Consider the following 16,985-nt stretch of genomic DNA (forward strand, 5'->3'; position numbering starts at 1 on the left):
CATGATGGGTGTTTGTTTCAGAGGTCCGAGAGGAGACCCTCCAGCCAGATGAATCACATAGAGGAGAACACAAAGAAGTAGGTCTGCCTCCCACATGAGATTTGTTAAGAAATATGCTGCAGACTCACAGTCCTGAAACGAGAGGAGGGGGGCACCTCTGCATTATGTTCCAGTGTTTTTAACAATGAGTTCTGAAATTAGGCACATTTATCTCTAATGAGGTGCTCCCAGGTCAACATTTTACAGTGGTTTCATTGTAATGAATGTTTTCAAGCACTGTGCCCTTAGTTTTCACAAGCATAGGCTGATTGGCCTGATGGGGTAGCTGTGATTGGTTGTTAAAATCGAGTTTGAAATTGTCTCAAATTACAGCACTTGTCACAATAGCTACAAAAACTGGCACACAGCTCCAGGTTATTGCCAAAAAAAACAAAAAAAACTTGAAATGCGCTCATCTTTCAAGGATGTGGCTGGTATAATTGCTTATTCGACCTGAACAAACAATGTTTATTTAGGTCCCTATCAATGCTCAGTGCCAGTTAGCTCTAAGCCCACTTGTTCCAATCAAACACAACCCCTAAAGACTGCACTCTTATCAGATCTCTGGCCTAATTTATTAAAGACTTAATTTATAGTCCCACAAATGTGTCCCACTTAAATAGGACAAGCAGTCTGTGCTAAGCCTTTGCCGCCAGAGTTGTGCTCTCACCCAGCATCTTTTTCCATGACAAGATCCCTGCATCGACAACCCGTTGTTTTAACATTAGACTATGAAAGCAGATAACTTGCCTGTAAAACTCCTAAGTACCTCACTGATCTACTCACTTAACATTAACATATGGGAAAGCTTAAGTCTTCCTTTGTTTAGAAAGGTACAACAAACATTGGACTTCCAACTTCTGGAATACTTTGCCAGATAATGAAAACCTTCCTGTTTTATGATGCATGCATGGTTGACACTCAGTAAAATGTAACTAAAAACAGGATGCAATGATTTCCAAATTATTCACAGTAGAACATAGAAAACATACCAAAATGTACAAATAAAAAACAACAACAAAAGAAACATGAATTTAATGGCAGGAACACAATTTAAAACAGTTGAGACGGTGCCATGTTTACCACTCTGTAGCATCCCCTCTTCTTTTAACAACAGCCTGTAAACATCTGAGAGCTGAGAGGACCAGCTGCATGACTTTTAGGAGAGGAATGTTATCGCATTTTTATCTGATAGAGGATTCTAGCTGCTCAACAGTCCTGGGTGTTCTTTATCACATTTATGAGCTGGTGAAACTATTACTAGTAAACCATTCTGTTGTAGTATGTTGTAGTTTAACATTGTCTTGCTGAAACATACAAGGGCTTCCTTGAAAAAAGGGAAAAATTAACTGGATGGGAGCATGTGTAACTATAATACATGTATATACATTTCACCATGATGGTGCATTTCCAGATGTGCAAGCTGCCAATTCTATATCACTATTATACCCCATGAGAAATAATACCATAAGAGATTCAGGCTTTTGAACTGAGGGCTGAAAACAAGCTGGATGGTCCTTCTCTGCTTGATTGCTGAGGACGAATTAAATTTCGATTTGTCCGACCTCAAATCAGTTTACCAGTTTGCCTCAGTTCATTTTAAATGAGCTTCGGCCCCAAGAAGACAACAGAGTTTCTGGATCATGCTCACGTATGGCTTCTTCTTTGCATGATAGAGCTTTAACCTGCATCTGGCTCGTACAGAGATTTCTACAGATTCTCTGAATCTTAATATTTATGCACTGTAGCTAATGAGATATTCAGTTTTTTGCAATTTTACATTAAATAATGCTATTCTGAAATTGCTTCATAAGATGTAAACACAGGTTTTTGCTGATAGGCAGAGCTTCACCGCCTATCTTCACTTCTGATAAACTCTGCCTCTCTAAGATGCTCTCGTTATACCCAATCATCTGACTTTGTCCAGTTGACCTAATTAGCTGTAAAATGTTCTTGCAACTGACTCTTTTCAGTACCACATTTGATATTCTTAGTTTAACAATTTCATATATATTTCCCGCGTCCTTTTCTGAATAACATATGGGTTTGTGAGATTTGCAAATCACTGCATTCTGTTTTATTTGCACGTTACATAGTGTCCCAACATTTTCTGAACTGGGGTTGTGTCTGATTTTCCATTCGTAACTTTTAGGACCCCTTGGGAGCCTCTTCTCAGAATTGGATGTGAGAAGTTTAGTTGCTATAATCCAAGTCAGAGTAAACTAGAAAACCCCAGGGCTGTATTTCAGTATGGAATAATAAACCTGATATATTCACTTTCAAAGTTAAAGCGTTAAAAAAAAAACACAAAAGTTGGCAGAACATCCTAACTTAGCTTATCGTTTTTAGATGATGTGTCTATTTGGGGGTTAGGCTGTTGATATACAAGCTGGTGCAAAATTTACACTCAGCTTTTTGGCTCTTGTGTTTTAACAAAATCCAACCGCACTGTTGACTTTGTTACACAGACTCAATTAGTCTATTCTGTTTTTCCTACTGCCAGAACTCATGAATCAGTTCAGAGGGTTACTGATGTGGTGCTTTGCTCTGTGTGAAAGTAACACCAGTAATAGTGTGATCGATACGGTTCTGAGACAGCTGTAGAAAACATTTAGTTCACCAATCATAATGTCCACTCTTTTACTAATCAACCTCTCTTTGAACTTCAAGCTTCGAACTTCAAGCACACAGCATCCAAGCTTTATAGTTATTTTTGGCACAAATGTAACCACTTAGCAGGAATAAAAGAAGTCTGCATAGCCAGAAAGTGAAATCATAACTACAGCCCTTTACCATTTGATGATGACTGAAAGTGGACACATACCTGCATGCACCATAGTTTAAAAGCCTGCTCTGTTTGTTTCAGAGAGCCAACCAAACACCTTTTTGGTTTATAATTAGCTTCCCCCAGGCAAAACTCTGGAACCTGCTTACAAACTTTTTGCTTTCATAGTTTTTGCTGCACACTGCAGCAAATGTAGAATTATACTCCCTCCTCAGCTTACAGCATAAAATGTAAGACTCTTATTATAATGCTGGCTTGAGGGATTGTTTTCACAAAAAGCTTTGCTTCTTATTTTGTAGAGTTCTATCAATGGTGGACACCTGGAGTCTTGGTAAGATGGCATAAGCACACTGATGTCGCACACAGACCCACAACATACACAAGTACACAGACATACTGCAGCATGGACATAATAAATACTCAAACATAGACTTATAATGTAACTCTATACTGTGTGTGAGTATATTTGGGCTTGTGTATTCTTATGAGGCTCTATTCACGCTCACTGGAGTGTGTGGCTAAACAAAACTACCTCACTAATTTATCTTGGAATGAGACAGAGACGAAGGAGGCAGAAAAGCAAAGAAAGAAAGAAAAAGAAAAGCCAAGAGAAAGAATGCTATACATGATTACATAACACTGAGGAGCTTGGTACTTGCATATCCCGCTTTCTCCCTTATTTTCTTTCCCTTGTCACGTGTCTCTCATATGCAGTATGACGCACGTAGCTCCAGTGCAGCTGTTACCTGTCAGACACAACACAGGACGTTCTCCACACAAAAACACACACACGGATAATATACCCACATCCTCCCTCAGATTGATTTTTAAAACACACATATGATTGTGTTCCTGTTTTAACGTGTAAATAATAGCATACTTGTAAGAAGCTAATTTCACTGTAAATAGTTTATGATTTGGTATTTTATTAAATCTGTTATGTGGGCGATCATGACTGCTGGATTTTGTTGCATTGATAGAAGACGTTTTAAACTTTTTTTTAAATTTTATTGCATTGAATTAGTGATGCAGATTTATGTGCACAGATACTATTCTCCAGTTTACCTCTCTTTATCTGATTCAAGGCAAGGCAAGTTTATTTATATAGCACAATTCAACAACAAGGTGATTCAAAGTGCTTTACAGAGACATTAAAAAGAAATAAAAAGCATGATTTAAAATTGATTTAAAAAAAACAGTAGATAAAATCAGTAGTTAAAATGTTAGTTTTGAAATTTAAGCTTAAAAGTGTGGATTTGGTGCTTTATTTAAATGCAGCTGAGAACAGGTGAGTCTTCAACCTGGATTTAAATAAACTGAGTGTTTCAGCTGATCTGAGGCTTTCTGGGAGTTTGTTCCAGATATATGGAGCATAAAAGCTGAATGTAGCTTCTCCGTGTTTGGTTCTGACTCTGGGAACTGATAAAAGACCGGATCCAGATGACCTGAGGGATTTGGAAGGTTCATACTGGGTCAGGAGGTCACTGATGTATTTTGGTCCTAAACCATTCAGAGCTTTATAGACCAGCATCAGAACTTTAAAGTCTATCCTCTGACGGACAGGCAGCCAGTGTAAGGACCTCAGAGCTGGACTGATGTGGTCCACTTTTTTGGTCTTAGTGAGGACTCGAGCAGCAGAGTTCTGAATGAGCTGTAGTTGTCTGACTGATTTTTTAGGTAGACCTGTAAAGATGCTGTTACAGTAATCAAGCCTACTAAAGATGAATGCATGGACTAGTTTTTCCAGGTCCTGTTGAGACATCAGATCTTTTATCCTTGATATATTCTTGAGGTGATAGTAAGCTGATTTTGTTATTGTCTTAATGTGTTTTTCTAAGTTTAGGTCTGCATCCATCACTACACCCAAATTTCTCGCCTGGTTTGTGGTTTTTAGGTGTATAGATTGAAGTTCTCTGGTGACCTGTAATCGTTTTTCTTTGGCGCCAAAGACTATTACCTCAGTTTTGTTTTTGTTTAGCTGGAGAAAATTGTGGCACAACCAGTCATTAATTTCCTCAATGCATTTACCAAGAGCCTGTACAGGGCCTCGGTCTCCTGGTGACATTGTGATGTATATTTGTGTGTCATCTGCATAGCTGTGATAGTTTATTTTGTTGTTCTTTATAATCTGTGCCAGTGGGAGCATGTAAATGTTAAACAGAGGGGGTCCCAAGATGGAACCTTGGGGAACTCCACATGCGATACTTGTGTGCTCAGATGTGAAGTTACCTATTGATACAAAGTATTTCCTGTTTTCTAAGTATGTTTTGAACCAGTTTAGTACAGTTCCTGAACGACCTGCCCAGTTCTCCAGTCGTTTGAGTAATATGTTGTGGTCAACTGTGTCAAATGCTGCACTGAGATCCAGTAAAACTGAACTATTCATGCTAAAGTGTGGTTTAAGGGATGGCAGTATTGATCTGGCTGGACTCGTACAGTTTCCTTGTGAGCAGGGATGTCATGATATCAAATATTTATAGAAATTAAATACACACATATGATAATATGTGGCTCATTTTTCCAAGCTTTCTATCAGTATTAAAACATTATAATTTTAAAGAATTATTTTTGGCCAGGAGAGTCACGAAGTTAAAATTTAACACCATGTGGGTCGGGTTCTTTTTCATACAGGTCTAGGTGGATTTGGATTTTTTCCTTTAATAAATGAGATCATTTAAAATTGGCATTTTATATTTAATCAAGTTATATTAAAATTTGATGATCTCGAAGAAAATACAAAAGAATATATTGAGATTGAGATCACTAACTGATGCAAAACCAAAGAGACTAAATTCAAACGACTCTTCACGAATTAATTTCCAGTGTCAGTATTGTTGATGATTATGTCAGCAGTATAGTTTATTATGGGACCCCATCTAAACCATCCACTTATTCAATTCAGGGTCACGGCCTACATGTAAAACAGCTGATTGCTTTGAACTGATAAAAGGCGTACATTGAACCTGGCAGCACAGTCTGCAGGTTTGCTGTGCATTGCAAGCACTTTTTTTTCACATCTGTAAAAAACATTTTTTGCTGTAACATCAAAAAGTTCACTTCTTGCATGTGTGAAAGGGATCAAAAGATGTGTGTATTTGTGTATGCACGCATGTAATAATTCATCTAAAGCTGCAGTGTGGTCCACTTTTGTGAGATTGACATGAAACAACTTCACCATGCCAAAATACTCTCGCACTCACACACACACACATGGCGGGACTGCAGCTTCTTAACCCCCAAAGGTTTGGGATTTATTTTTAAAGCAAAAAATGCTCAAAAAGAATCTATTAATATCTTATATTCAGCTTCTTTTTTTATTATAAATTTAAAAGCCATCAGAAAAAAGAAATCAGACTTTTTGGTTTCTTACATTTCTACTGATGGCTTGTTTAATGATGTTCCAGGACTCACATACGTGCCTACCTGCGCTTGATTAATTTGGCATCGCTTCAGCATCAAAGCTATCTTCAAACGCCCCTTTTATGCGCACACGTTTCACTATTGCCTGCTCTCTTCTAGATAAGAAGCTGGTGCCGCTTTTCCAGGAGGAGGATCATCAACAGAGGGCATTCATAGGCCTGGTGAGTGAGCGGTCAATAGCTGCATCTTCGCAGACATACAAATAAAGTGGACTTCATGTCCAGAAGTACGTTTGATGTATTTTTGCTGGGGAGTTTCAGTTACTACCAAAAAGAAGCTTAATGTTACTACGCAGACGGTGATATTTAACCCTCTCAGGCTCAAATTAAACTTTTTGTTGCTAATGCACAACCAAGTCCTGCAGTGGTACTTCTGAGTAAAAAAAAACTCATAAAATATGTATGCGGGGTAATCAGGTTGTTAGTTTTTAACTGTTACAAATCTGCAACGCCTGCCTCGAGAGGGTTAAAAAAGTGTGTCTCTAAATTTGAGGAAACAGTTCGGGGAGATCCTTTTTCCTTGGTTTGTTCGTCATGATCTTTTAATGAGGTTTTAGGAGTGTATTTCTAAAATCAAATAAGACCACACTGTTACACCACCGCCATCAGGCTGAACCACTTATACAAGGGAGGAGTGATCCATGCTTTCCTGTTGTTTGCACTAAATCCTTGCAGAAGAACTTGAGGCTCATCAGATCAGAAAACATTTTTACAGTCATTGCCCAATTTTGGTGAGCCTGTGCAAATTATAACCTAAATTTCCCGTTCTTTGACGACAGTGGTGTGGTCTTCTGCTGCTGTAGCCCATCTGCTTCAAGGTTTGACTTGTTGTCCATTAAGATGTGCTCTTCTGCATGCCTTGATTACTTAATTGAGTTATTTATTTTGAGGTCAAAGCAGTCTGCCCATTCTTCTCTGACCTCTAGTATCTAGAGAACTGCTGCTTTTTTTTTTTTTTTTGGACTTTTTCTGTAAACCCAAGAGATGGTCCCAGTAGGTCCATCTCTTGGGTTTACAGTGACTTTAAGTGACAGTGGGATTAGCCTCACACAGGCCAATCCCACTGTCACTTAAATGTTCAACTTCAGCAGCATCAACTGATTAGACATTTAGATTAACAAGAAATTCCACAGCTTTACCTAATTAAGTGGTCCATGAGTGTATATTTGCAGCAGAGGCTTAGTTGGTAAAGCATGTGTCAACAGTATCTGCATCTGATCTGTTCAGATGTGTAATAGATGTGTTATCCCCCTGCCAACACTAACTATACTGGTGTATAGTAAAAAACAAGTTGATTGTAAAATGCATGTGAAAGTCTCAGATTGTTTATTTTACAGCTTAACATCTCCTTGTAGTATTTTTTTTTCCTACACTGTAGGTTGACATACAGGCCACCAAAAATCTATAGTGAAATGCTGACAACCAATTATTGTCCTCCATAGTCATCTTTAAGGTGAAGTTCCCGTTCTGCTTCAGATGAGTCAACACTTTAAAAAAAGGGCCATCTTAAGGTCCCTGTCCTGCATTTTTTCCCCCCACAGTACATCGTTTGATGGACAATTTCATATCGCCTAGTTTTCCCTGTGCTCAGCATAGTTTCCAAAGAGCAGATAGCTTCAATTTAATGGAGTTTTGTAGAGATGCAAGCAGTCTTTTAGCTATTCTTAGAATGACCCAGTCTTGCTATCTTCCTCTCTTTTGCCCTCCATCTCTTCTTCCATTTTCACATGTTTTAGCCCATCTCTTTCCTTTTCTTGCCATTCACTCTTTTCGTCTCTGCTCACCCCTTTCCTTTCCTTTCCTTTCCTTTCCTTTCCTTTCCTTTCCTTTCCTTTCCTTTCCTTTCCTTTCCTTTCCTTTCCTTTCCATGCTTAAATCAATTTCATAACATATTTGAGGGAAGCTTTCGAGGTGAACTCATTTTGACCCTGCTGAGTGCACTGCAAAGTATGCTTAAAACACACCAACTTTCGCTTGACGGCACTCACACACACTCACACACACTCACACACATACATGCACAGAAGTTAATTTGTGTATTTTTTTTGCATCCCAGACAGTTGACAAGCTTCGAGAACACCTCAGCAGACACCTTCCTCAACTGGGGAAGAAAAAGATTGACTCGCTGGTTGTCAGCTATGTAGCCAAACTGGTTAGTACACATTGTGTTTGTGTGTGTGTGTGTGTGTGCGTGTGTGTGTGTGTGTGTGAGAGAGAGAGAGAGAGAGAGAGAGAGAGGTCTAGGAGCTCTGTATATCCTTTTGGATCTATTTTTTTTAAAAAGATTTTTCACTTTTGTCCTTTTTTGGGGGATGTATCGTCACACTCCCAGCAAAGATTACACAGTGTATAAGTCAGAGAATTTTCACTATAACTAAATATTTGACTATCCATTTTAGAAAACCCCTCTAGAAGCTGTCAGGTCGCACTTACAGTCCTCTCAGCAGCCATCACTTCTCTCTAAAGACCCCTTTGCTAAATCCATAAATCCACTCTAAAAAAAAGGGGGGGGGGGGTGACTAAATTTTTTCTCTGGTGTTTCTTTGTGCGCTGCAGACACCTGTTGATTTTTGGAGTTACATGAAACAACTGATGGGACTGTCTATTGTGTCTGATGTGTGTTTATAAAGACATTGAACCGTGTCAAGAGATCAGCGCTCAACAGGCACTGATGGAAAAACTGCTTTGAACTAGCTTTACAAAATACCGTTTACTTCCCACTGGAAGTAGCTGAAATGCTTCTAGTGTTAGAAATATAGTTCAGGGAAGTAAAGCTACTAAAAAAGCCACTTTACTAGAAAGCCATCATTTGTTTTGCAGATCAGTAGTCACATTTGTCATTTTTAAATGTGACATGTCAGCAAAATACATCTGTCCATTGATTTCATTAGAAAAAGTACCAGCTTCAAAAAAGTTGTAGCAAGTATAGTAGTAAATATAGAATAGTAGGTACTTCTAACATTTAAGAAAGCCCAATTTAAATAGTAGTCTTTTATTATTAAAAAAGCATACTATTATACTTTTGTTTGGCAACCATAAGGCATGCTGATAAGCTGACATCAACTGAAAGTCAGATATTTTATTTTGAAAATCAGATTTTTGCAGGATGTGTTAATTTTGTAATGCTTCTTCTAAAACACCTTCTAAGCAGCAAATAAATAACTTGAGGCTTTTATTTTGAAGATGTCACGGCATTGAAAACAAACAAACAAAAAAATCACTATTTATTTATTATGTATTCTTTTTTATTCATTATTACTAAACTCCAGTGATCGCTCTCCTGGTATTCTGGGGGGGAAAAGGTAAATTCAGTAAAATCTCTAAAGTTTGGCATAACAAGAAGTTCCCATGGTCTTTTTCTTTGCAACCAGGAAATAAAAAAACTTAAATATAACTGATACTTCTGAAATGGCATGAACAACTTCTTTTGACATAATGGCAATAATCAGTATTACTGGGGAATTTATCCATGATGAAGTCGTCACTGTGAGCACTGAGCAAACCTGCGGGGGTAGCTGCTGGATAATTGCATTGCCTGGGTAAGCCTTCACAGCAGCTGGGATCACGATAGAAAAAATGAGCTTGTCAAAGTGAGCGCTATTAGAGTAGAAATGGGAAAAATAATTAGAACATAACATTTTATTTTATAACCCCAAATATATTTAATAAGTATTTTCAGCAGTTAAATGCACAAAATACAAAAAGACAGTAAAAATAACTAAATTAATTATTATACGAAGCCCAGTATTTTTTCTTATAATGGAGTATATATTCAATTTAACCATTTGATGTGTTTGTTTTTATGTTTTATTGTGAATAAAATCGTTGTTTAGAAGAGTTTTAGAAAATTTTCCCCGTTTTTATTGAGACTTGCTACACAAAGCACAAATAAAATTTTCATTAAAATGTACAGCTCGTGCAGATAGGATCTGCACATCCAAGTGGAAAGACTTTCTCAACCTGTGTTCAGTATCAAATAGAGGTTCTTGGCTCTGTAAAGTCAGTTTTTAGTATTCCTGGTGGGTGAGTCCCTTCACAGTTAGGAGCCCCTTGAAAGCAGACATACGGCATACATCAACACAACAGTGTTAAATCAGGCCAAGGGTAAGGCGGGAAGTGAATTGAAAGCAGGATGCATTATGTTTTGGGACATTACATTGTGGAATTGTAAATAACAGAGTATAAAAAAAAAAAAAAGAAATAAAAGAAGAAATCCTCTCTGTTCATCTGCTCACAGTAGGATCTGTCGATGGCTCAGCTTGGTATGGTGGGCTCCTGAGCTTTAACCTGCGCCTTTGGAATGAAAATGATTTTTTAAATAATAATTTCTTTTCTTTGGTTGCATGAAAGTGAACATTTGGATGACGGACTCATTTAAAAGATGCTCAAACACCTATGAGAAACAGGGGGGGGGGCACATTTGACTTTAAGCTCACTAACTGACTCACATCAAGCTGACTCATGCTTGAAAAACTCAGGGTGGTACTACAAAACAGAACATCTCCCCTTCTTGTTGGTGCTTATTGAGACTAATGGTTACATTGACACAGGGGAAAAGTTGGCAATGAAAAAGATTACAGCTTTTAAGAGCTGGGGAACTTCTGTTATGATAGATTACAGCTCGGCAGTACATTATTGTCATAGTTATTTATTTCCTGTCCCCGTTGCCACAGACAACGGAGATGCATTCCTTTTTATAACACAGCCAATGTCAAGGCAAAGAACAACCACACTAATAGCCGAATATGAATTGCTAAAAAAAAAAAAGTATTGCAACTAATAGGCTGGAATATACTTACTATGCAGTAGAAAAGTTGCTCTCTACCCAAGGTTACTAAACTTTTTGCTAACAAGAGACCTACACGGGTAAATCCAGCTTCCTGTCTGGGCCGAGGTTCATTAAGACAAATTGGCGACTTTATAAATTGGAGCAGAAGGCCGCAGAGGGATAACTGTGTTTGTGTGTGTGCCTTTAAATCACTTGATTGCCTTTTGTTTGACCGTTTTCTCCACAAAGACGCTGCTCCTGCATCAGCAACGAGCTGCTTGAGCTTCTAGGAATTTGTTTTGTTTGAAAGGTTGACAACCGAGTACAGTTTCGAATTTTTGGAGAAAAATACTTTGAAATGCGTGATGAATGCAATGGTCTTTTGGGGCATTCCTTTCCTAATTTGTGCTTACAGTGCTGACAAAATGGGCTTTAAGAAAATTCAAAAAGAAACGGAGAGGAAAAAGGATTTAAAAGAAATTAAAGATAATAAAGAAATAAATCCCCAAACAAGAAGCACTCTGAGAACTCAGCCCTCCACCAAAGCAGCTCACTCTCTGAGCAGTATTTACTTTAAAGCAGATAATATTGTATTTTTATATGTTCATTTGTTTTCTTTGTTCTTTTTAAATGATCTTTAATAAGGGTAGCATGACAGATGTTTACTTTAATTACACAAACATTATGTAGGAGTAGATCATAGGTATCGATTCATAAATAACATGGACATGAATAACTGTAGCTTATCAGATAATTTCTAACTGACTAAGCAGCATGAAAGAAAGGCAGATGCGAAATGTAAAAGTGAGGTCAAAGGTCAATTATGACCTGATATTTGGATGCAAACTATAATGTGATATTTAGAATCTTTATACAGCAGTATGGTTTCCAAAATGTTGCCCCTACAAACAAAGGCAGTAGAATTTTTAAGAACAGTTTTAAAGATAAAAGACATTTTCTGAAGGTTTATTTGACCTTGAAGAAGAGGTCAGAGGTCAAAAGTAACGTTAGAATCCCCATATATTGGTCCTTTTATGTCTATATGTTGTTAATACAAACAATGGCAGTAAGACACAGTTTTATATAGCTGTATATAGTAATATTACCATTTTGGCCTTCACATCAGTCTTTTGAAGGAAATGTTAGAGGTCAAATGTGAGTTATTATTTTAAATCTGTATAGATACAGTGGGGCAAAAAAGTATTTAGTCAGCCACCGATTGTGCAAGTTCCCCCACTTAAAATGATGACAGAGGTCAGTAATTTGCACCAGAGGTACACTTCAACTGTGAGAGACAGAATGTGAAAAAAAAATCCATGAATTCACATGGTAGGATTTGTAAAGAATTTATTCGTAAATCAGGGTGGAAAATAAGTATTTGGTCACCTCAAACAAGGAAAATCTCTGGCTCTCACAGACCTGTAACGTCTTCTGTAAGAAGCTTTTCTGTCCCCCACTCGTTACCTGTATGAATGGCACCTGTTTGAACTCATCATCTGTATAAAAGACACCTGTCCACAGCCTCAAACAGTCAGACTCCAAACTCCGCCATGGCCAAGACCAAAGAGCTTTCGAAGGACACCAGGAAAAGTATTGTAGACCTGCACCAGACTGGGAAGAGTGAATCTACAATAGGCAAGCAGCTTGGTGTGAAAAAATCAACTGTGGGAGCAATCATCAGAAAATGGAAGACATACAAGACCACTGATAATCTCCCTCGATCTGGGGCTCCACGCAAGATCTCATCCCGTGAGGTCAAAATGATCATGAGAACGGTGAGCAAAGATCCCAGAACCACACGGGGGGACCTGGTGAATGACCTGCAGAGAGCTGGGACCAAAGTAACAAAGGTCACCATCAGTAACACACTACAACGGCAGGGAATCAAATCCCGCAGTGCCAGACGTGTTCCGCTGCTGAAGCCAGTGCATGTCCAGGCCCGTCTGAAGTTTGCCAGAGAGCACATGGATGATACAGCAGAGGATTGGGAGAATGTCATGTGGTCAGATGAAACCAAAGTAGAACTTTTTGGCATAAACTCAACTCGTCGTGTTTGGAGGAAGAAGAATACTGAGTTGCATCCCAAGAACACCATACCTACTGTGAAGCATGGGGGTGGAAACATCATGCTATGGGGCTGTTTTTCTGCCAAGGGGACAGGACGACTGATCCGTGTTAAGGACAGAATGAATGGGGCCATGTATCGTGAGATTTTGAGCCAAAACCTCCTTCCATCAGTGAGAACTTTGAAGATGAAACGAGGCTGGGTCTTCCAACATGACAATGATCCAAAACACACCGCCCAGGCAACAAAGGAGTGGCTCCGTAAGAAGCATTTGAAAGTCCTGGAGTGGCCTAGCCAGTCTCCAGACCTCAACCCCATAGAAAATCTGTGGCGGGAGTTGAAAGTCCGTGTTGCTCGGCGACAGCCCCAAAACATCACTGCTCTCGAGAAGATCTGCATGGAGGAATGGGCCAAAATACCAGCTACTGTGTGTGCAAACCTGGTAAAGACCTATAGTAAACGTTTGACCTCTGTTATTGCCAACAAAGGTTATGTTACAAAGTATTGAGTTGTATTTTTGTTATTGACCAAATACTTATTTTCCACCCTGATTTACGAATAAATTCTTTACAAATCCTACCATGTGGATTCATGGATTTTTTTTTCACATTCTGTCTCTCACAGTTGAAGTGTACCTCTGGTGCAAATTACTGACCTCTGTCATCATTTTAGGTGGGGGAACTTGCACAATCGATGGCTGACTACATACTTTTTTGCCCCACTGTATATGTTGACAATACACACCACATTTGTAAGGCTTTTTGTCGATTTTCAACCAATAAATCATTAGGTTGATCTTGAAGACCTTGCCAAATTTTAATGGCTTGTTAAAATGACCTTACTCTACCACCCTGCAAAGTTAAATCAGAATTCATTCAAAACCTTTAAATCCACTATGGAAACTAGAAAAAAAAGTAATAATACAAAAATAATAGTTTTCCTTTGTCATAGTTTCCATTTAAAATTGTTATCACCCTTAGCGGGGGTTCATATTTTTTCATGGCTTTTAAAGATACAGAGTTTGGGGGGATTTATGGTGTTATTTAGCACAGACGGTGCAGGGGTAAGTTTAACATTATTTAAAACTTAATAAAGCATCGTCAAGAAGTGGGGGGGAAAAGTCCAGAGGAGCTTATTATTATGTTTATCCTGAACACCTTTTTGACTTTTGGGTTCGTCTGTTACATAAGTGCAGCTAATTCCCACCCCGAGGTGAGTGGAGGATGTTGGCTGCTGGCATTTGGAGCAGCTGGCGGAAGGTTTCCAACTGGTGTCCAGGATATGGATCGTTTTTCCTGTTATTGTACAAGTGAAAGAGTGATCACCTGTGGAAAAAAGCCCATGAATCTTTCAGTACGGGCTGACACGTTGAGGACGGGTCGAGTGCGTTCGTATGATCCCAAGCGTGTGGCGAAATAATATGGGCGAGTGTGAAACGTGTTCACATCCTGGTGCACTGGGGTTGCACTTGTTTACTCGAGATGAAAATGGGAAGTAGGAAAAAAAAAGGGAGAAGTGAGGAAACTGATCATAGGACAAGTGTAAATTTCCATGAAGCGAACATCACTGTCGCCACAGCAGAAAAACATGTCGAAACTTTTTCAGATAAAACGCCCTGCTTTGCGCAAAAGTTTACAGTCTCACAAATCATTCGAGTTTCATTTCATTTGAATCTAATCGAGCATATGCGGCTCAAACGCTAAGGTGTGTCTCTGTCTGTGTGTGTTTGTGTGTTTAGTTGGAGCTCATCAGACACGTGCTGGAGTCAGTCTGGCTGAAGTACAAACTCGGCCCTCGTGTTTTGTGCTTGTGAGTACAAATCAGTCATGTTTCCAACTAATGTAATATAAAGTGCAGACTAAAGGTGTGCAATCATCTCGAGGTATGTGTGCACCATCATTCCCCGTCACGTGTGTGCCCACATGTGTGTATTTGTGTTAACCTCTCATCACATGTGTACTCACCTTATGTAATGTTCTTATCTGAATTGTGTGTGTGTGTGTGTGTGTGTCTGCGTGTGTGCGTGCGTGCGTGCGTTCCAGGACGCAGCAGGGCAGTCCGGCCGAGTGGTCCGTCTTTCACTTCATGCTTCGGATCCTGGAATCCACCCGGAGTCTCTGCCTGCCCCTCCCACCCGGTATCACACACTTTAAAACTAGCTGTTATAATCCGGTCTGCCTCTGCCTCAGCCAGCGTAACAATGTGTGTGTTTTTCCTCTGCGCTAATGTAACCAAAAATATGTTAAACATTTAACAATATGCAGACATGAGTAAGAAAGTGTGAATGCATTTTAATCATTTGGACAAATTTTCTGGAGCCTAAGCACCAGCGAAGGCTTTCTGTGCTGATAAACTGTAAGGGAATGGGGGGGGGGGGAGATGATGAATGCGAGACGTCAACACACCCTTAACACTGAGGCTGGAGGTTTAAATGTGTCTAAATGAAGTGAAAGTGTAACGCAGCAGGCATACTGAGCGTGTATCCCTTTGGTAAATAAAAGTAAGAAATGCACTCCTCTGAAGCTGAGCAGTCAGCTGAATGCTTTGTTCCATTTGTTTTATGTCAGGCTTTTTACAATACAATACAAAGACTGAACAAATAAAACTGGTAAACATGAAAACGGGCTAAAAAGCCTGCAGGAGAATTTAGGAACATAAAAAGCAGATGCCTCCTTTGTGTTTCTCCAGGCTATCACACCTTGTTTGCCGTGTTTGCTGTGCGCTGCCTCCCTCATCACACCTTTCTGCAGTATATTGACCACGGTTTCCTGCAGCTCACCGAGACCTTTGTGTCTCGCCTCATGACGGGTAGGCGCTTGCTCTCTTTTGTATTAAGTGCTCAAAAGTTTCTAATTTTGCACTGATTTCGTAAAAAAGAGAAGATATACAGATATCCTTCTTTGAGGTCAGAGGAGTACCAACTGAGCCTCATTTAAATGCCCAACCTACCTGAATATAGTTGCTGACCATGCCCATCCCTTTATGACCACAGTGCATCCATCTTCTTCCACCAGGATATCATTCCATGTCACAAAGCTTGAATCATCTCAAACTGGTTTCTTGAGCATAACAGTGAATTTGCTGAACTCGCAGTCGTTAGAATTAGATCCACCATCAGAACAAAGAGGTCAAACCTGCTCCTAGCAAGTTGTACCTAATAAAGTGACTATTCAGTGTAGTTAATGCATTTGATTTAGCCTTAAGTGCAGTTTGCATTTAGTGCTAATGTTAACACGCTAAGCTGCAAACTAACACTATAAATGTAACTTTTCATTCTTCTCAGGTTGTCATCATCGCTGTGTAAAATGCAAATAAAGACAGAATGCAATGATTTGCAAACCTCATGAAACCACATTTTGTTCACAGTGAATCACAGACAGTATTTAAACTAGAACGTTTTACTACTGCATGACAAATATTAGCTCATTTAGAATCTGATGGCAGCAACACATCCCCCCCAAAAAGAACTTTTGCTGTCACAGTGCCATCCACAAATGCAGAGCAACATATGCTCCCATCCAGACAACATTTATTTTAGTGAAAGCCTTGCACGTTTCAGTAATACAACGCTAAGCCTCATGCTGCATTTATTACAACAGCATAGCTTAGTAGTAGAAGAGTCAGGGCGCTGAGCTGGCTTGGCTGCTGTCCAGACCTTTCACCCACTGAAAACATCTGGAGCATTATGAAATGAAAAATATTCTCCCAAAATTCCAGCAGCTGATCTCCTCAGTTCCCAGATAAATACAGACTTTTGTTAAATAATTGTTCGACATGTTTTGATGTTCTATTGTAAATAAAATATGGGATTATGAGATTTGAAGTCAGGAAGTTTACCGTGTCATAAAACTACATTAATACTACAAAGATGTTTTGTATTTTAAACAACCTGCTGTTAGCTATTTAGAG

At 39.1% G+C, this 16,985-nt stretch overlaps 1 protein-coding gene across 1 annotated transcript in view; it reads left to right on the top strand.

Annotated features, from left to right (window-relative positions):
• gsap (gamma-secretase activating protein) overlaps positions 1 to 16,985 on the top strand; it is a 55,775-nt gene that overhangs the window by 15,771 nt on the left and 23,019 nt on the right. Inside the window, exons 22-28 of the mRNA XM_085436454.1 lie at positions 22 to 77; positions 3,124 to 3,155; positions 6,344 to 6,405; positions 8,300 to 8,395; positions 14,815 to 14,885; positions 15,119 to 15,213; positions 15,765 to 15,884. Coding sequence (XP_085292580.1) covers positions 22 to 77; positions 3,124 to 3,155; positions 6,344 to 6,405; positions 8,300 to 8,395; positions 14,815 to 14,885; positions 15,119 to 15,213; positions 15,765 to 15,884 — 532 coding nt within the window. The remainder of the gene's footprint in view (positions 1 to 21; positions 78 to 3,123; positions 3,156 to 6,343; positions 6,406 to 8,299; positions 8,396 to 14,814; positions 14,886 to 15,118; positions 15,214 to 15,764; positions 15,885 to 16,985) is intronic.

The sequence above is a fragment of the Copadichromis virginalis genome, linkage group LG17, assembly GCF_057382275.1.
Source record: "Copadichromis virginalis isolate Kocher_CV1m ecotype Utaka linkage group LG17, C_Virginalis_male_GT1.1, whole genome shotgun sequence".
NCBI classification, from domain to species: domain Eukaryota; kingdom Metazoa; phylum Chordata; class Actinopteri; order Cichliformes; family Cichlidae; genus Copadichromis; species Copadichromis virginalis.